Source organism: Eriocheir sinensis, chromosome 21 (genome assembly GCF_024679095.1).
Source record: "Eriocheir sinensis breed Jianghai 21 chromosome 21, ASM2467909v1, whole genome shotgun sequence".
In the NCBI taxonomy this organism is placed as follows: domain Eukaryota; kingdom Metazoa; phylum Arthropoda; class Malacostraca; order Decapoda; family Varunidae; genus Eriocheir; species Eriocheir sinensis.
In genome coordinates this window covers 9,552,534-9,573,948 of record NC_066529.1, presented here as the reverse complement: position 1 = coordinate 9,573,948, position 21,415 = coordinate 9,552,534, and the positions used below count along the sequence as shown (strand labels likewise).

General features: G+C 41.8%; 1 protein-coding gene across 2 annotated transcripts in view; it reads right to left on the bottom strand.

Moving 5' to 3' along the window:
- LOC127001633 (heterogeneous nuclear ribonucleoprotein U-like protein 1) overlaps positions 1–21,415 on the bottom strand; it is a 62,892-nt gene that overhangs the window by 22,795 nt on the left and 18,682 nt on the right. The window contains exons 1-6 of one of the 2 annotated variants that reach the window (XM_050866522.1): positions 12,759–13,153; positions 6,393–6,674; positions 4,588–4,854; positions 2,073–2,380; positions 1,785–1,970; positions 823–945 (exon numbers count right to left, since the gene is read on the bottom strand). In XM_050866522.1, coding sequence (XP_050722479.1) covers positions 823–945; positions 1,785–1,970; positions 2,073–2,380; positions 4,588–4,854; positions 6,393–6,674; positions 12,759–12,897 — 1,305 coding nt within the window. In that variant the 5' untranslated portion in view covers positions 12,898–13,153. Of the gene's footprint in view, positions 1–822; positions 946–1,784; positions 1,971–2,072; positions 2,381–4,587; positions 4,855–6,392; positions 6,675–12,758; positions 13,154–21,415 lie in introns of those variants that run through there. The other variant, XM_050866521.1, reaches the window with a different exon arrangement.

Sequence of the window (21,415 nt, the reverse complement as noted above, 5' to 3'; positions counted from 1 at the left end):
GTGCTTGGTGCGAGGTTTATCTTCAACGGCTCTCTCACGCACATTCCAATCAGCAAGTTTGAACCTGGGAACTGTTCCCCTGTGGTTCTGACCACGACCTCTCTCTGAACCAATGTAATTTACAGCAAAGTAATTACAAGTAATTACTTTTTTCTAGTTACAGAAGAATAACCGAGAGGCAATAAAGGTGTTGTAAGAAGCCATTTCAAAATCCATCATCACATCTTGAGGATTCTAAGGGCAGATGTTCTCATGTTTATCAGGGTCAATGGCCATCCAGTCCCAGCTATGGGTGAAATAGTGGGTGGTAAACCTCATAGCCCTTGCTGCCTTGTAGGGTTTGCCTTTTAGGCTAAGGCTAGGGCCACCATTTAAAATATGTGGTTGGGGTTAGCAATGGCATGCAGCCATGCACCATAAAATTTTGCTCCAAAACTGATATGGCTAGAAACCAGAATATGGCCCCCAGTACCTGGCAGCCCTTGAGTGGGCAGGGGGTGAAAAGTTGGAAAGCTTCGTTTAGTCGGTGCAACATCTGTGGTCATATGCCGGAGAGAGACAGAAGGGGAAGGAATTATAGAAGGGAACAGATTCCAGGAGACGGGACACAACCCCCGATTAATACCTGGTACCCTCTGGGGCAAGCTTGCAGCAGCATGCCCTGGAAACCCTAAGCCATGCTTGAAGGTAAAAACAAGTAAAATCTGCAATGTATGAGGCAGAGTATAACAAGATGCTAGGCACCTCTAGAATGATATTGATGTTTACTAGAGAAAATAAACTAAAGAGCAAATAAAAGCAAAATAAGAGAAAGCCACTTACTTCAGCATCATCTCGTTTCTCTGGTCCCTGAGACCCAAGAACCCGATCCTCCAGAGGAATTTCTCCAGTGAAGGTGTAACCTGTCAGGGGTTCCATCCATGTTGGCTCAGACCCAAAATTTGCCTGCAAACAAAACCATTCTATAAAGGATCAACTTCTTAGAGAAACTTTAATACAAAGGCAACACTAATTCTGAAAATCTACACATTAATACAATTATTCGAGAGAGAGAGAGAATCAACAAGTTACAGCTTGAATCTGCACCATCACCAAAGTGCTTATCTCCCTCTATTTCAGCCTTATACTCCGTGAAATCTGTGTGTATTGCTAGTGAATCAGTGGGATATTTTCCATGATCTTACATCTGTGTCCTTCCCTTCCCTCTCCTCCACTTTCCTCCACAAATCTATTTCTTTATCACAACTGAACTAATATAAGAAAATACAATTCAGCAGACACGCGTCATTTACACATAACGCAAATTTCTCTGTATATTTATGCATACATTTCAAAATTATCAATTAATTTATATTTCTTTATGTGCACCATTTAATTTAACATTTTCATATATATAATACATGATTATGTTGAGTACATGGCTTAAAACTTGTTATATTCAGTAGCGGCATTTGAAAATTTGCGCACACGGCCAGCCCAGATACAGGGCGAGGTGCTATTTTTGCCAGGCCATAGTGAAGAGGTTAAGCCATCTCAACCTCAACAACTAATTTCATTGTATGTCTGGGACAATTGCAGCAACTAAAAATAAATAAATAAATTGTGTGTGTGTGTGGAGTTCTATGACTGATAGATCATTAATAAAGAAAACAAAATTATTTAAACCTAAGACAAATCAAAACTGTGTGTGGCACTGCTGCAAAAAAAACTCTAACAACACTACCTACAATAACTACAAAGCATACTGCTTCTGATATTAACTCAACTTATGTAATAGCACTTACTTTGAAGCTGGTGTTCTTTGTTAAAATATGAGGGAAAAGAGCTTGGTCCCCAAGATCAGAGTGAGATATCTCGTAGGCAATTCCTTGATTCTGTCCATTGACAGTGAAGCTCATCACAATTGGTTCTGATTCTAGGTCAAGGAAGCAGCCTAAAATGTCTCCTTTTCCAAATGTCTTGCCATAGCTCTGGAGATGGAAAGCTGAGTTAGTGTATGTAATGCATGCACACTCTGCTTTATGAAGCACCAATTATCACAAGGAACCATTTACATAAAATATATAACTAACCTTGAATTTCAAGTCAGTAGAAGCCTTAGCAGTACCTCCATAGCCATAACTGAAAGGATCCTCCCCAAGTGTGAGTCCTGCATCATCAACAGACCAACCCACTCTTAGAACATGGGGATGCTGTTCCTCCTCCTCCAACTGAGGTACTGGCAAGTAATCCTCTACCTTCACCTCAAAGAAGACACGTCCACGGGTGAATCCATACGTAGCTCGCACACCATGCCACACATAGCCAAACCCCTGCATTGTCAGAGGCTGAGCACTTAGGAAATCCTCCTTGCTAATAACCAAGCTCAGGTCAGAGTTGTCTGAAAAGCAACCAAATATATAAAATCAATGGAACTTATTTCAAGTGTGAGATGAAGCATTCTTCCCTATTCCAAAACCAAGAAGCTTGCAAAAAATTCTTTATTTGGTGCATCATCCATTTTTTTGTCTATTTTTTCATTTTTACTATGAGGTTTGATGTTGAATGATCATCCTTTGATTGTTTCTTGTAATGTCATCCTTATGTGTCATGTTTAACCCCTAGGTTACGGGTATTTGTTCCCACAACTTATGCACTCAAATTGTAAGTAGGCACCGAATGCTTCAGTTATTTTTTCCGAGATCAATTATTCCAAAACTAGCACTGCAATCAGGTTCATTTTGCTCTCATTAACCCGGTAACAGCGATGGGCCAAATTTGTGGCTTTACTGTGTAGCAGCGATGGGCCAAATTTGTGCCATGATTTAAACCCCCCAAATTAGATGATACATAAACTGATCACAAATGCTTTGATATATATATTATGAAATGGCTTGTGTGAGTGATAATTTTTTTCTCATTTTTCTCGCTTAGAGGGACCATTAAGAAACATGATCCCCGCTGCTACCGGGTTAACCCCTGAGGGATGCAGAAATTATAGCAAATGCCTCCCAAGGATGAAAAAAAAAAAAAAAAAAAAAAAAAAAAAAAAAACAGCCATTTTTTAAGTACACTTCTCATAAAAACCTATTTGAAGAAAGTTTTAAAGAATGTCAAGCTGATTTAGTGGTATAAATTTTAATTTTCCCGTAATTATCCTGGAAATTACAGAAAACTTAAAAGAAGTTGAATTTTCAAAATCAACGATCATAAAATTTCATAGAACAAAGTTTGTAGATCATCAGAGACAAACAAAGAAAATGTAAAATGTGAAAACCAATTTGTGCTAACCTAAAGACAGGTCACAAGTGTTGCAATATTTAAGTGGATCCTAACTTTGGAACTCTCCACAGCTTTTAATGCCTGATTTTTTAATTGGGAGTGAAAGGGGGGATATGTTGTGAAATAAGGGGTTCCCTCCACATAATGGCAAGAGTTACAGCTCCACAAAGGCCCATACCCTGCCCTGTGTCTTCAACAGCAGTGCATCTTCAACTCTTGCAAATATGTTATATAACACAAGCCATTTCCCATTGGAATATTTCAGTGAATGTAGTTAAAATGGGTCATATGTGCTTTTGATATTCTTACAGTGCATTTCAGAATTTAGTAACCTCCTCCTATCAGTCATTCCTATGCCAGCTGTCGAGATATACAAATCATGAGTAAATAATGCTGTAAGACTGTGGAGAACAAATAGATGATATCAAATTTAAACATTTCAATCTCTGAAACCAGTGAACATAACAGAGCAAGCTGTACTACACTGAAATTGGACATTTTATGTTGATCATTGTTCTTTTAGCATTCACAAATATCCAGGTATCTGAAACTATCCAGAAACAAACTTCACTTCACCTGCTTTCCCACCTCTCATGCTCCCAATACAGCTCGATCGAAGATTTTCATCATTAATCCTAGTCTTTCAAGGTAACTCAAATCTAATGAGACCAAGATAAACCTGATGGGAGTGATAGTATTGGAGTATTTAACTTCAGAAAAAAATTAATTTAGTGCTCGGCGCCTACTGAAACGGTCCGGATGGCACAGGAGGCACGGGAGAAAATGCCCGTAGCGTGAAGAAAAAAAAAAAAAAAAAAAAAAAAGGAGGAGGAGGAAAAAGTGAAGTGTTGGAAAGATTTTTGGGGATGCTGAAAAGAATTGCTGGAGATAACACAGAATCCTTGACCTAAATGAAGCTGAGTTGCTGCAAGATGAGATATAAGTTTGCAGTTAGAATTTGGCATCATAAGGTAAAAAGGTAAAGTTGGGGGCATACGCTGTAGCAGCGCATGGCCTCAGTGCTCATCTCCGTAACATTGGTCCTTGAGCCTGTGGTGGGAGGCAGCCCATTACCCCGGGACACAGGTCCAGTGTGACATCCATGTTACCACAGTTTACCTTCCCCAGGTTTTCCCAGGTACCCATTTATCGACCAACTCAAGAGGGAGGATGAACAGCTGGGTGAGCTGCACGCCGACTGCCCAGGCCGGGACTCGAACCCGGGCCCGAGGAGTAGAAGCCAGGCATGCTGACCACTAGACAACGGAGGCATATCATAAATCATAAAGGGGTATTGCATCATAAAGGGTAGAAAAATATACTTACACCAATCTAAGGCAACCACTGTTTTGTCAAAGTCAGGTTCATCTTCCACTCTCACTTCCTCAACCTCAGGCCGTTGTTTTTTGGCCTCTGGGGCAGCTTCAGGAGAACGTGAACGAGAGAGGGCCCTCTTCTCACCCCGTCTGGCAGCCATTCCAGACTCCTCAGTCTCAGGGACCTCCTCCTTTACCTCCACAGGTTCTTCTTTAACCTCTGCATCTTCCTCTTTGATGTTCAGGTCCATTCCATTGCCAGTCTCACTCTTATCACCTGTTAAAAAATAAAAATAAAATAAAAGGTTTTATTTTCTGCTCCACTTAAAGAAAACTAACAAGAGGTATAACAGGATGTAAGGGCTAGGAAACCAATGACAGCAGTTCATATGCTTCAAACAAAGCCGAGAATTTGTACTATTAATTATATTATTAGACACCTGTCAGAAACTTCACATAAGAACAAGATTTTCACCAATAGCCTAGTTATTTAATGGTTTGCTTTGTGTATTTCCTCTTATATTGAGACCTTTGCTCACTCTAAACAGTGAGCCTGGGACAGATTTAATGACTGAGTAATATTCTTTTAGGGCGCTGCAATTTTAGTCACATGATCTAAGTGGGAATTGGAGGCACTTATTAAGATTATTCACACTGTTACTTAAATACTTCTCATCTGTACTATGGCTCATATAAAAATTTACAAAATGCCAATATCAGTGCTTTCAATAAGTAATTTACCACTAACAGACAGGTAGTCCTCAAATTACAACATATGCAAATTACAACTACAAGCACTTACAACCAGACCAATATTAGTAATGCTTGGTTAAGTAAAGAGTTGACATTTCACATATCCCGCCATGAGTTGAGCTGCAGTTGAAGCACCTTCATGCACTAGGACCTTGTAACTGTGGCCTTTTACTTATTGTATTAAATGCTTAAGTTCCAATGTTTAATTTTTTGTTCATCTTTTTGCATTGTCTGGGAAAAAAATGCAGTTTTAATTTCACCAATTTTTTTTTACTAAAAAATCCATATAAGAATATGCAAAACATTTTCCCCTATGTTGCACAGTGGAAACCTTCTCCTACCAATCTCTATCCTGATATCCAAATTTTGATTGCTTGAAGAGTAATGTCAATATTATCACCGAAAGTGCAATAACTTATGTTTTGAAAAAAATAGCTTTTAATATTGAGAAGTGTTATTTTTGTACATACTGTGGCATTGCAGAATATTATCACACACAGGTGGGGTGCTATCACTGACTTTCTCCCTCTTTTATTCTCTTGTCCTGTGGCGTTGTTCGGTGAATCTCCTGGATGTGAAGTCTTTGTAGAGTCCTCTTAGATGCTTCAAAGCTTCATTGCAAGTGAAGGAGAGCGTTTTTTTTTTTTTTTTTGGGCCCTGCTGCTGCTGCTGCAGAGAGCACTGGTAGGCTTCCTTTAGGAGTCCCATCAACAACCCCATTACCATAATAAGTTGTTTTACAAACTATGATAAAAAAATAGTACAACAAATTTGGAGTGGACAACATCTATTGAGACTCCTATCGGTCTTGAGAGCGCAGGCACTCCCGACACACCATTATAGGTATGATTTTTTTTGTAACCATTTATAATGGTTGTATGGCAATGAAACTTTGAGATAAAATGTGTAATGAATAAGGGTACAATCAAACTTTTTTCTCAGTTTCACCAGCGTGACCCTTAAAACACAATTTTTCTCAAGCGTCCAATCCCATTAAAGATATGAGTGAGGACTAGAAAGGATGGGACAGAGTTAGCAGAACTGACAGAACTTAACACTCACCCAATTCTTCCATTGGGGCATCTTCATAGCCAAGCTTTGCTGAGTCCTCTGGCTCTGACTTGACCGCTGGTGTGGGCTCAGGCTCCTCTTCAGATTGCTTCTGCTCAGGCTCTTTTTGAACAGGCTCCATTCTCTTGGGAGGAGACTCAGACTTTTTCTGTGGTGACTCTAGTGCCTTGTCTTCAGACATCTCCGTGGCACCTGCAGCTGGATCATCAGCTTGTTCTTCCTGAGGAACTTCCTCTGCCTCCTCCTCTCCACCAGGTGATTCATCTTCATTAGCTGTGAAAAAAAAGGCTAATTAACAACAAAATTGGAGAGAAGGAGACATCCCCATTGACACTACCCTAACATGTATAAGAAAAAACAAAATTACAGGATATTAATGGTGACAACTTTTACAGAGGTGCATTAAAACTACTAAACTACCCAACTGTTGTTATTCTTCAGTTTCATGTTTAACCAAGCACCCCTAAAGTAAAGATAGGTTTCTGTGCCTTGTCACACACCCCATTACTGCTCCTCTCACCTCTGTTTTTGCCATCTACAGCTCTAGCAAGGATTTTTCAGTATAGTAAACCCTCAGAACAACGGACCCGCTTCTAAACGATTTTGGATATAACAGACAAGGTCAGAGGGTCAGAAATCCACGGGGACCAACCGAGAATAATTTTTTAACCAACCGTGCCCAGTAACTGCATTAGCGTCTGCTAGCCATCTCGCCCTCCTCACTTTTATCTGATCTCCAATCCTCCAGTTACTAGTCTTTTTCAGCCCACCTCCTCCTTTTGTTCCCATTCGATTTTTTTTTTCTTTTTTTTTTCCCCCATGCATCCCATAGCACTGCAAGGCAGTGTGAGCTTCCTCAGCCAAGCATGCTAACTTTTCCATCACGGCAATTGGCTGCCACTTGGCCAGTCAAAATTCAAGGGCATGTGGGGGTGTGGCCACCTGTAATATACTGATGAAACTGACGATGGGTAAGGTTACGGATCATAATACAGTCACCAAGCTCACACTGCCCTCTCATCCTCCTCCTGCTCAACCTCGCATTCTTCCACTGAGGGGAGTGGCTGGTTGAGTTTCAAAATCCTTATGCATGATTTTATTGATATAAATATATTATGGGAAGTCAAGATCACTACATAGGTAAGTATTGTGACCTAAAAGTCTCCCTACATCCCCTACTTTTGCCCCACTCACCCCCTCCCTCTCTTCCGAACCAGATTTTTTAAACTTATCTCTAACAATTTTTACTGTAAAATAATGTGCTTCACATGCAAGAAAAGTAATATATGGTAATAATCATTGGTGTAGATACATTTTTTTTTTTCAATATCTTGTTTGAATTGTCTTTAACCTGTACAGTACTAGCAACGCGTATACGCGTCAGCGCCTATGGTTGCAGGAAATACTATAGTCTATCGATTTTAACTTGAGCCCTTGGGCGCGCCTCAGTCGTTGTCTTTCCCTCTATTCCCAAGCCTTTCATAACACCATGCAGTCGTATTATGAATATATATATGTTCCATAAATAGATAATGTACAGACTAACATTGAAACAGATCACCATGCGCAGGTCATCGCTAGATCTGTAAAGAATGGAGGTTTCCCTGGCCCAAGCCACAGGGCTCAAGTTAAGAGTCGATGGACTATAGCGACGCGTATACACGTCAGGCTTGCTAAACACTGTTACAGTCAATGTGGCGGGTTTATTTTTGCTACAGAGACTGCAGCAGACAATGGCAACACTGCACGAGTGCGTTTGTATCATTGGCAACACTACCCAAGCTGGGGAGGAATTCCGAATCCCAAGCTGAAATCTTGTCAAAATCATCTGGCTTACCCTTTACACCTTATTTTTACAAAATCACTAAATACTGGACAAGTGCCCTCAACATGGAAAAGTTCTAACATAGTCCCTATATTTAAGAAAGGTTTGCACTCAAACCCTTTGAATTACCGTCCTGTGAGTCTAACATCTGTATGCTGCAAGATGCTTGAAAAAATTATTGTGGAACAACTTAATCTTTACTTGGATAATAATTTAATTTTGCCTGATGCCCAGTTTGGCTTTAGAGCAGGAAGGAGTGTCAAGGACTTATGATGAAATTAGTCAGTGTTGATGCAGGAGGTACAGTTGACCTGATCTTACTTGATTTCTCAAAAGCTCTTGACACAGTTTGCCATTCCATTTTGATCACAAAGTTACATCATTTGGGTATTTCTAGTAACATATTGTCTTGGATCCATAACTTTCTTACCGGCAGGAAAATGTCAGTTGTTGTTGACGGTTATTCTAGTATGTGCAAAAGTGCGATGAGTGGTGTTCCTCAAGGTTCAGTCCTGGGTCCCGTTCTTTTTCTTATTTACATAAACCACCTGGCATCATCACTTAGCTGTCAATATAAGATCTTTGCTGATGACTTAAAAATTTATATGAAGGTTCAGAGTAATAATATTTCCTCTACAATCAACTGTATAGCTACTTTCCAGCAAGATACTGATGTACTGAATGGAATGGCAAAATCACGGGGTCTTTACCTCCACTCAGATAAATGTGTGGCTTTGAGATTTGGCAGAGATCTTCCTCCTGCTGGCCTTTTCGACCAATACTTCAATAGTGATATTCCTATCCCATTTACCACTCTAAGCAGAGATTTAGGGATAATGTTTGATACTAAACTGAAATTTCATGACCATATTCATTCTGTGACTTCCAAAGCGGGTGGTGTGGCATCCAATTTACTGAAATCAACACTGTGTCGGTCTCGTGATTTTATGATGGCACTGTACACTACTCATGTTTGTCCTCTACTTGAATTCAGCTCAGTTGTGTGGAACACTGGCTATATTGGGGACATTAAGCTACTGGAGTCAGTCCAGCGAAAGTGGACCAACATAGACGGCCTAGAGAACTTGTCCTATGCAGACAGACTTTGTTCTTGATCTTTTTTTTTGTTCGTGGGAGATTATTGAGAGCTGATCTAATCGAGTGCTGGAAGATCATGCATGGTGTTGCCCCCTTTGACCTGACTAGACTATTCCAACTTGCTCCAGTTATAGGTACAAGAGGTCATGTCTTCAAGCTTGCTCATACTCGTTGTTCCCTTGAGTGTCAGCGTCGTTCCTTTCCAGTTCATGTTGTTGGCTCCTGGAATTCACTTCCCTCTGGAGTCGCTGAGCTGAGAGACCCTGGTGTTTTCAAAGCTGCTCTTAAAGATTTTCTTGGCCACAAGCTTTACGACTATTATCCCTGACCATATGAACTCCCAATGCACTCTTCAGCCTATGTCTTATTAGATTATGTTATGTTGTTTGATGAGTTTGGATAGGCTGGCACATTGGTTGGTGAGACCTTTCAGTTCTTTGCCTGACGGTTCACCCAAGCATGGCTCATAGGGAAAGTTCATCCAGGTAAGAAATCCAGGTAAGAAGCCACTTGTGACATCAAGATCAAGATCAAGACCAAGTGTAAACAATATCACGGCGGCCCATTCCAATTGCCATATGGCGATAGACAGTGAGTTTGAGGTTTCCTCATCTGAAGAAGACGTGGGAGCACTCTCAGACTCTGGTTCGGACAAGGATTATGCGCCAGATGAGGAGAATATAGGCTATATTGAGATTCTACTGTCCTGAGTGTGATGTGGGGCTGTGTTGACCCCTGCATCAGAGAATACCACACTCTCATGAAGTATTAGTGTGATATAGTGTGGACTGCGATATAGATGCATGTGTAAATAGTGGAATGCGCTATTTACACAATTCTAAATAATAATATAGTGAATATTGTAAGTATGTTAAAAGGGGGTTGAGAAACAATTACCAATTCATTTATCATCTAGTTTAAAGAAAATAGATCAGTAATAAAGTGCACATACCTGTAAAAAAGTTTTTGATTGTAGAAAATACTGTTTGTATAAGGTATTGTGTACGAGTGAGCTAAAATTCTGAAAATCCCACTTATACCCCATGAAATGGTGCTCTCTGGAATATTCTACACCTGTGTGCAACAAAAATGGGCTACCTGGCCTCTATTACTTGTCAAATCCTCCATAAACCATCAATCACATACAGGGGCCAGTTCCAGCCACACCGTGGTAACACTTCATGGAGTTCTCCTGCGAAAAGTAGGTCAATGACATGTTTTTTTCTTTAATTTCCACTCTTCCTATTACATGGAACAATTTTAAGCCCCCCCAAAAAATGGCCGGTACTGGGCATGCCAAAAATATTTAAATCGGCCGGTACTGTACGGGTTTAGTCAACTTTCCTCAAAGTTTCGGGACTAGGGATTTTTCCCAATTTTAGGGAAATTTTGGAGGCCCATATTTCAGTCAATTTGCCTTCTCACACCCAAAACCCAGATTCCCCATTGGTTCCCAGGCTCTCAATATAACGCTCTCTAGGCGGTTGAGTGTTAAGTGTACAGCGCATCCGATATGACACGCCCGTGTCACTTCGCATATGGTGGGTTAAGGAATTCCTAGAGAGCCTGGGCAGTGCGCACCGGATAGGGTGGACTCCTGTATATGTCCCCGTCTGTGCCTCTACAGGCTCTTACTAATGGTTATATTTCAGTTTTTGGGTTTTCAGGGTGTTGGCCCTGAGGAGTATGCCGTTACAAAAGCTGTAGTTGGGTCCGAAAGGGACAACTCGGTTCAAAGTTATTTGACGGTGCAATGTCGCACGAGGTGCCTCCTGAGGGATACCAATAAAGAGGCTAAATAGTCAGTCAATACTTACCGAGGTGAAGTAGATTGATAATTTGATGAGACTAAAGAACAGTTGAGTGTCAATACATCCATTCAGAATGGCGGCCCGGGGAATACTGAGAGGCTGCTCCCGTGCTACGTGGCAGCTGACAGCACGATACATCCCGCATAGTAATACATCATGAATATAATATTTTAAAATTATAAACTACAAATATTTGTGCCATTCTTTGTTTAAATATAGAAGAAAATAACATAGAACTCGTAAAGACCGCTTTAATTCCAAAATCATAATGATCAATGTGCATTCTGGATATTACTGACTTAGGAACTAGTTTGTATGGTGCACTGCAAGGCAGCAATGAGGCTCAGTCTGTCTATAGAGCCCCGAGTGAAACAATAACAATGGACTTAGAAAATCGAAGCCACCCAACGCAGCACAGCACATTCTCGGAGCTATTACAGCCATATCATCCCCCAAAAGATTTATAGATATATGGTAGGGCCAGTTAGGTTATAATGTTTGGTTGTATTAGTTTAAATATATTCGACATGCGGTGTGGGCCATCGAAAGTTACGCAGGTACGCAACACAGGACGGAGTGAAAATTTTGGAAGCCCATTTTTCAGTGATATGGGCTTCCCCCCCCCAAAAAACCTGGTTCCCTCCAGTTTCCCAGGCTTGTCTTGGGGGGTAGGGGGGCTTGAGTGGCAGAGGGGGAGACAGACTTCTTATAAACTATCACCCTAACCTCTAACGGGGGGGGGGCTCCCCCTCAACCCCCCTCCTAACTAGGGGGTGCACAGTCCCCCTGGACCCCCCCCACAGGTATATGCAACTTATTTCTGCGAGGAGGTATTTCTCGTAACACTGGCTGGACCGCCGCCAGAGGAGGCTACGCTTTCGTGAATATTATCCCCCATTTTCAACGATAAAAAAAAATAGTCATTGAATTTGATTTAAAAAGCATTTCCATGATTGTTGAACGTTTGTAGAAAAGATATATGAAGAGTTGGTGATGTTTCATAAGGTAGGTAATGAAATACTGGCACATTAATAAAACAAATCTTAACCCAGATTATTTCATAGCACACCAAAATCTACCAGAGAATATTATCCCTTATTTTCAACAATAAATAGTCCTTGAATTGGATTTTGAAAGCATTTCCACGATTGTTGAACGTTTGTAGAAAAGATATATGAAGAGCTAGTGATGTTTAATAAGTTAGGTAATGAAATACTGGCACGGTACTAAAACGAATCTTAACCAAAAATAGTTTCATCCAAGTGTCCTACGGGTGACAGTGGAATTTTACCCTTTTTTTTCCCCAGTGATATTTGCACGCCTGCCCCTCCCTAAACCAATCGCTCCCCTTAAAATGTAAACAGCATATTAACTTTTGTCGTAGTAGCATCTCGAAGCACGAAACGCTTGTTCCTAATAAGCATTGGTGTTGTAGATACATGGTCCCACATTGGGGTGCCATTGTAGAAAATAGACGTGCCGCCCACCGCCGCACCCACGCTCTAAAATATGTAAGCCTGATGCCTGAACAGTCTTCTGAGTCCTCCACTCCCTCCCCAGCAAACTGTAGATACCCAAGACACCCTATTTAAGAATTAGTCGTGTTGGGGAGTCCTGCCTCACCTGCTGACTCCTCCTCCAGGGCAGCCCGCAGCCGCTCCACCAGCACCGGCTTGTTGCCTTTGGTGTCCAGCCCGCGTGCCTGAAGCTCAGCTCGCAGCTCTGCCACCTTCAGCTTGCTCGGGTCTGCTATATCACTCATCCTGGACGGGTTATCCTCCAAAAGAACTTCTGCAGGGTAAATTTCGGGGACAAACACGTCGTTTCCCGCGCACCCACCACCCAAACACACAATATGGCGAAGCTGAGGCGCCGCCCGCGGGGGACGCAACGCGCCTCCTGATTGGCGGGCCGGCGCGCCGCGGCCAGCCCGGGCGGTGATTGGCCGAGCCGGACGCGTCTTGTTTGGGGCCGTGTGTGTGGCCGCGGACCACCAAGCCGACTTACTATATACCAACACGTCATTTTTAGCTTACTTAATAAAAAAATAAAAATAAAAAGATATATATATACAAGCCTTAAGATTATCATAAGTCCTATATGATTTCTTATAGCCTTGTTAAATCAGCTCTGGATATGAATAAAAGGATACGCTCTCTCTCTCTCTCTCTCTCTCTCTCTCTCTCTCTCTCTCTCTCTCTCTCTCTCTCTCTAACAAATTGACAAAGCCCGTTCCCCCTTTTTAGGGGGTAAATCCCACACAACAACATCTAACACTCTCATTCTTTCTTACATTTTTTCTCTGACATTTTCTCATTCTCTCTCTCTCTCTCTCTCTCTCTCTCTCTCTCTCTCTCTCTCTCTCTCTCTCTCTCTCTCTCTCAACAACAACAAAAAACGACTCTCAGCCACGTCCTTCCATCCCGCCCGTGTAAATAGACACCATACACCGCAACAGACTCGTAACATTGAACCCTCCAGTACCACCACCTCTATTACCAAGCTTCAAGATAACCTAAGAGTCCTTAGTTTCAATGCGCGTAGCCTAAGAAACAAATATGATGAACTGCGATGTCTTGCTCTGACAGAAAACTTTGACGTAATTGCTATAACCGAAACATTTATCGACACCACTAATATTGATTTAAGTTCCGAATACAACATAGATGGCTACAGATTCTTCAACAATGATCGTGTAAACCGTAGAGGGGGTGGTGTCGCCCTATTTGTCAAAAGCTACTTGCAACCCACTGACAAAACACCAAGAAACAGTAACGTTGAACATTTATGCGTGCGAGTAAACATTGCAAAAGTCAATTTAAATATATCTGTCACTTACAGGCCTCCGGGGCAATCACTCGATGCCGATCTTGAAATGTACAGCGTCTTAAGGCAGTCACTTAATAACAGCGACTTTAACCTCCCCCATATCGACTGGGCGACACTGTCGGGTACAGAAGGTGAGTCCCATAGAATGATCGAATTTCTAGAGGAAAATTATCTAAGCCAAATGGTTTCTGAACCAACTCGACAAAATAACATACTTGACCTTGTTATAGCGACCCAAGATAGCCTAGTCAGTAATGTCACGGTAGGAGAACACCTCGAGTTCCTGCGATTATAAACTAGTGCGCGTTGACATTAGAGCTCATACATCGGTGACTGAAAATAAAGTAAAGGTGCCCAATTTCAAAAGAGCCAACTTCGTAGAAATCCGACGAAAACTAATAGATATGCAACTATCAGATGACGGCAATGTAGAGGCGGACACCTGGCTAAACTTTAAAAATCACTTACTCACTCAGCAGGACACATTTGTCCCCTTGTGCGAGAAGCGAATTAACACTAATAAAAGTCCACCTTGGTTTAATAGCGAAATTAAATACTCAGTCAAGGAGAAAAAATTGTCTTACAGGTTAAAGAAAGAGCAAAGCACGCCCGAAAACATTATAGACTTTACAATGATGCCAGGCGACGAATAAACAGATTAGTGCGTCAGGCAAAGCGTAGATATGAAGAAAATATTGCAGCCAACTGTAAAAATAATCCGAAACCCTTCTTCAGTTACATAAACAACAGAAAGGCGATCAGAAGTGGAATTGGACCTTTAACAAACAGCGACGGTGCACTAGTGACTGACAGCCAACACGTTGCAAATCTATTAAATAATTACTTTTCCTCGGTGTTTAATAATAACAGTCCTCCCACCACCACCAACAACACCAGTACTAATGTAAATCCTGAGCATGCATTGTCTAACTTTGAAATAAAACCCGATGAAGTCCTTAGAGCCCTCAAATCACTTAAAACAAATAAAAGTCCTGGACCTGATAAGGTATATCCAACTCTGCTGAAAGAAACAAAGAGCGAAATACTCTCCTCCCTCACAACCGTATTCAATATGTCCTTGCGACAAGGCATCGTCCCTTCAGATTGGAAAAAAGCTAACGTGACACCGATTTTTAAGAAAGGAGACAAAAAAGTACCAGGTAATTACAGGCCCATTAGTCTAACTTCGGTTGTAGGTAAGCAACTTGAGGGCATAATTAGAGACAAAATTGTGAGTTACCTTGAAAGCCACTCATTAATTGGGGACTCACAACATGGGTTCCGAAACAAAAGATCCTGCCTATCAAATCTATTAACCTTTTATAACGACCTCTTCACTGTTTATGACGTAACCAAATCACTGGACGTAGTCTATCTTGATTTACAGAAAGCGTTTGATAAAGTCCCGCATCATAAATTACTTTACAAATTAAAGCAAATAGGTATTGACGGTCAAGTAAACCAATGGATCGCGAATTGGTTGAGCAACAGACAACAAAGAGTAGTGATTGACGGATTTAACTCAGAGTGGGCGCCGGTCACTAGTGGCGTCCCTCAGGGCTCGGTTATTGGCCCAGTGCTCTTCATTATTTACATCAACGACGTGGATGTTGGACTCAGTAACCGCATTAGTAAATTTGCAGACGACACAAAGATTGGTAACTCGGTTCTCACTGACGAAGACAGGCAAAGCCTCCAAGAGGATTTGCACAAAATTTCAGCTTGGTCGGATAGATGGGAGATGCCCTTTAACGTAGACAAGTGCCAGGTCCTTCAAGTTGGAACGAGGAATAAGAAGTTCGATTACGAAATGCGCGGCGTTAAACTCAAAAGCGTTCAATGCGTCAAGGACTTGGGGGTCAAAATCGCGTCAAACCTCAAATTCTCACAGCAATGCATCGATGCAGCAAATAAAGCGAACAGAATGTTGGGCTTCATTAAAAGAAACTTTTTATTTAAGAATAAAGATGTAATACTCCCGCTCTACAACAGTTTAGTCAGACCCCATTTGGAATATGCGGTACAGTTTTGGTCTCCCCATCATGCAAAGGATATTGCTAAATTAGAAGGTGTTCAGCGTCAGGCAACGAAAATTATCCCTTCCTTGCGCAACAAATCCTACGAAGAAAGGCTTTCTCCCCTTAACATGTTTTCTCTTCAGAAACGTCGCCTCCGAGGAAAACTGATCGAATGTTTTAAAATACTTAATGGTTTCACGAATGTAGACAGATCAACATTGTTTATGATCGATGACACTTTGCGCACGAGGAACAATGGCGTAAAACTCAGATGTAGACAAGTAAATTCAGACTGCACCAAAATTTTCTTCACCAACATTGTAGTGCGAGAATGGAATAAGCTCCCATCATCAGTGGTCCAGTGTAACACGATTGACTCCTTCAAAAATAAGCTCGACCGTCACTTCCTTCAACTTAATATCAACTAGAGTAGAAATGCAACGTTTTGGAGTCTTATGATTAATGTAAAATCACTTAGGTTTAAGGACAGACCACCAAGTCTGGACCATGGGGTCTGTGTGGTCTGATTTTCTATGTAAATCTATGTAAAAAATCTCTCTCTCTCTCTCTCTCTCTCTCTCTCTCTCTCTCTCTCTCTCTCTCTCTCTCTCTCTCTCTCTCTCTCTCTCTTATTCTCATTATACCTCTCTCATTCTCATTCACGCATTCTTATTATTATTCTCCCTCATCTTATTCTTCCTCATTCTCATTCTCTCACTCATTCTCATTTTCTCTCTTGATCTCTCATTCTTATTCTTATTCCCTCTCTCTCATTCTGTCATTCTCATTCCCTCTATCATTCTCATTCTCTCTCAATCTTATTCTCCAATTTTCATTCTCTCTCTCTCTCTCTCTCTCTCTCTCTCTCTCTCTCTCTCTCTCTCTCTCTCTCTCTCTCTCTCTCTCTCATTATCCTTCTCATTACCTCTCTCTCATTCTCATTCTCGTTATCATTCCCCCTCATTTTCATTCTCATTCTTTCTCATTTTCATTCTCATTTTCTCCCTTTTTCTGAAATGCCAGAATTTCCTCTTTTCTCCACTCCCACACGACCACAGCGTGTAACGAAACACACGAAAAATTAATCCAGACAAGGAAAGGTTTTACCGGCGCCGGGGATCGAACCCGCGACCAGCCAGACGGGAGAGCCACTCCTTAATCAGTCAGACAAAGATCGAGGTACCCGCCTCGCAGAGGGAGTTATGGGACGCTCGCCCACCAGGCTAGTCGCCGCACTACACGGCTCCCCATTACTATGAAGATTAATTTATGTTGTGCTGAGATTTCCCATTTTCTATAAACTTCGGAGAGCATGGGCCATCACTCTACCTGTTACCCACTCGGGGAGACACCAGAATCACAGGAGAGGATGCCCACCGCCTTGCTACCAGAGAAATGCCAGAATTTTCTCTTTTCTACGCTCCAACACGACCTCTGCGTGTAACGAAACACACGAGAAATTAATCCAAACAAGGAAAGGTTTTACCGGCGCCGGGGATCGCACCCGGGACCAGCGAGACGGGGAGCCACTCCTTAATCAGTCGGCCAAAGAGGTGCAAAGGGAGTTATGGGAGGCTCGCCCATCAGGCTAGTCGCAGCACTACATTTCTCTCACTTATTCTTATTCCCTCCCTCATTCTCGATCATTCTCTCTCTCATTCTCATTCTCTCGCATACTCTCTCTCATTCTCATTATCTCGCATACTCTCTCTCATTCTCATTCTCTCGCATACTCTCTCTCATTCTCATTCTCTTATTCTCATTATCTCTCTCTCTCTCTCTCTCTCTCTCTCTCTCTCTCTCTCTCTCTCTCTCTCTCTCTCTCTCTCTCTCTCTCATTCCCGTTACGTGGCTGCCAGGTATAATCCATCCTCCTTCATTGGGTTCGAAATTTCTAGTGCAGCCTGGATTCATTATATCCAGATGTGGGATAAGGTTGCCGGTTTTACCCAGGGTTGTCCCGGAAGCGCGATCGAGTCCTCTTTCGCAGAAAGTGCACTAGCTCAGATAAAGGTAAGATATTTTTACTCCTGAACATTTGTTTCTGTTGGACACACCCATCCACTGCAAAATTGCATCAAAGAAGTAAACCATGAGGGCTAGCCTCACAATGTAGTATGTAGAGAAGTATGAAACCAGAGTTATGAAATACATGTATGTACCATTATATAAATCCAAAGAAAAAGGAAAAAAGGATTGGTTTAATGCAAGATGTGCAGATGCAAAGGAGAAAAGAGACAAAGCGTGGAAGAGATTGAAAAATAATAAGAGTCAAGGAAATAAAGATTTTAAAATAGCAAGAAATGAATACGTGAAAATAAGGAGAAGAGGAGAAAGAATACGAAAATGATATTGTCAAAAAGTGCAAGGAAGAACCTAAGCTGTTTTAAAGATTCATGAATGGAAAAATCAAACCAAGGGAAAAATAGAAAGACTGACAGATGGAAATAAGATAATTGAAGATCCTAAAGACATGACTGAGCTGCTAAACAAGATCGAGCTTCCAGCAAGTTTTTACAAAAGAATCACAATTCAATGAACCACAAGTGTACTTGGACCTGAAGAAGGCTTTTGATGAAGTTCCACACACAAGATTACTATGAAAGCTGGAAAATAAAGGAGGTTTGAAAGGGAAAATGAAGAACTGGATGGAAAGGTATTTAAGGGAAAGAGAGGTGAGAACAGTGGAAAGGACATGAAATCGGAATGGATCGATTTACGCGAGTTTGGTTTACGCGTTTTTTTAAATAACGCGGCGTCCAAAATCCAAATAAATGTTTAATTTACACGTTTTTTTTCACTTATACGCGATATTTTATGGAGTGGCCACCAGATGTCTCAGGCAACTGGACTCACACGGCGCCGCGGCCACACTGCTGAGCTCAGTTTTTCCCGCGCGCCATTTGAACAACAATACAGTACCCACGCTGCCACGCTACTCATCAATAGGGGTGGACAGGTACCGGTACCAGTACCGGTACTAACGATACCAGCTATACGGTACGGTACCGGTACCACACTGCTCGGTACCGGTACCACACTGCTCGGTACCGGTACCAATACTAGCCAGTCGCTCAAGGTGTCCCTCATTTCTTCCTCACACGAGTGAGGCTGAGACTGAGTGCCTGAGTGGATATCTCGGTTATATGGATATTCTCTCTCTCTCTCTCTCTCTCTCTCTCTCTCTCTCTCTCTCTCTCCACTGAATGAAGTGAATATTTATTTTTCGATAGAAACCTACCTCTTGTTTGATTTACATTGTTTTTGATTTACGCGACCTCTTCAAGGACACAATACTCGCGTAAATCGAGAGTTACCTGGGTAACTCTCGATTTACGCGAGTACTACATCCTCACTTAGTCTGTTCCAAACCTCTTTTGTTTCTTTGTTGGAAGCTATATTTCTTTATGTCTCTCAAGCATCTTCCTTTCCTCAACTTTTTACTGTGCCCTCGTGTGTTGCTGACGTTTCTTCCTTCTCTTAGTAGAAACTCCTCATTGTCTACTTCTTCCATTTTAATCAATAGTTTATAAATCTATAGGTAACTCGCGATTTACGCGAGTTTGGTTTACGCGCTTTTTAAAATAACGCGGGGTCCAAAATCCAAATAAATGTTTAATTTACACGTTTTTTCCACTTATACGCGATATTACGGTGTTACACTGACCAATTTCGTCCAGCCGTTGGAGCTACGGCGCCCAACCGAGAGCGAGTTGTCGGTTGTCCGTAAGCTGGTGTCACACTGGGCCTCTTTCCTCCAATCGCATTGGCGGAAGGAGCAAACGGCAACTCCAAACTTTTCCGGGTGTGCGTCACACACGGCCAAGTTCGGTTGCCCGTAAACAAGGCAGTCGCCCCGTAATCCACATGGCGTCGTCTGCTAAAGGGCTGTCACGGCAATTCCTAGTCGGCAATACAGCTGCGACGTGCTGCCGGCAGCATTTTTGGTCTGGGTCTGGGTCTGGGAGCCCTTCTCGCGGCAAGTTCTCTGCAGCTGAGCGTGTCCGTCTAGCTTGTATTGCCGACTGGGTAAACAACATGTCGGCTCCAATAAAACAAGAAATGACAGATGCAGATAACAAGATTTGGAGCCGGAAGGCCGAGGTGGCATTGCTAGAGGAAGTAGCTAGGCAGCATCGACACTTGTGGGACCCAAGAAAAGCTCTAAATAAAAAAGCACAGAAAAAACAAAACAACTGAGAGGCAGTTTGCGGCAATGGAAATGTTTATCTCTTTGCGAGATATCGAAGGAGGTAAGGAATGATTATTTTCGTGTATTATATAATCACACTATGTAATGCCTGGGGGTTGGGATGGCATGTTCCTCCCTTCTCCTTTGTTGTTAAATGCAACAATCAATCAATCAATCAATACTACTTATGATAAAACTCGTTTATTTAAGGTATTTCTACAATATTAGGCTAATGGACCAAACTCATTGTGGTTTCAAGATATGGTAGTAGCCTTTTTGGGTGTCTGGGATGAATTCATGCCCTTGCATTTACTAGCAGTTTACGTCTTGATGCTCCCGGCGGCTCTTCCCTAGTGTGAACATACATGCTCCCGAGAGCACCCAGCTGGTCTAGCCGCTAGATCGTCGCGGCTGTATTGCCGCCCAGGAATTGCCAGGTGTAAAGCCGCCTTTATGGACATGTTGCTGCAGTTAAATGGAAGGAAAAAGCGGTTCTGGGCACGATTATGGATGGTTTCAAAGATGGGAGGGCAGGAGTGTTTACCTAAAACTCGACAGAGAACTGGGTAAATTTCAAGAACGTCGCCCGCGGGACACTGTTGGACGAACCTATTTTTTCTGGTAGCCACGTACCTACAATCGTTTTCCATTCGTAAAAACAACCAGTGTGACACCGCCTTTAAGGGGCGACTACCCCCCTACAGCTCTTTTGGTAGGTCCAATAGCCTTGAAATTTTATTATGTTGTTTGTTTTTTTTCAATTTGTTTCACAGGCTTTATTTTTAAGTCAATCACTTTGAAAAATTACCAATGTTTGATTTTGCTTTTATCTTTGAGAAAATTTTTTAATTTTTTTTTCACTTTGATTTTCTCCGCTCTGTATCCCGTTTTCTATGGCCATTTGAAAAAAAATCTAAATAAAAAATCTTTTTTTTTGCATTTACCCTGTCATGCCCTTCATAATTGTCCGATTGAGATGATGCCCAGTGATGCAGATTCATAAAGAAGAAATCATTTTTATTGAAAATTTACGCGTATATAAGCATTGAATGACACCACGTGTGTAACCGCGTGACTCAGGCCTCTGACGCAACGTATTTAAACATGGCTTTTAATTTGACCAAAACAAACCTTACCACTTGATAATTTAGGCTATCTCGGCCACAGTGAGCGAAGAAAAAGAATTTCTCAGATTTCAAAAATATTCGGCCAAAAATACCCCGTAGCCGCCCCCCTTAAGG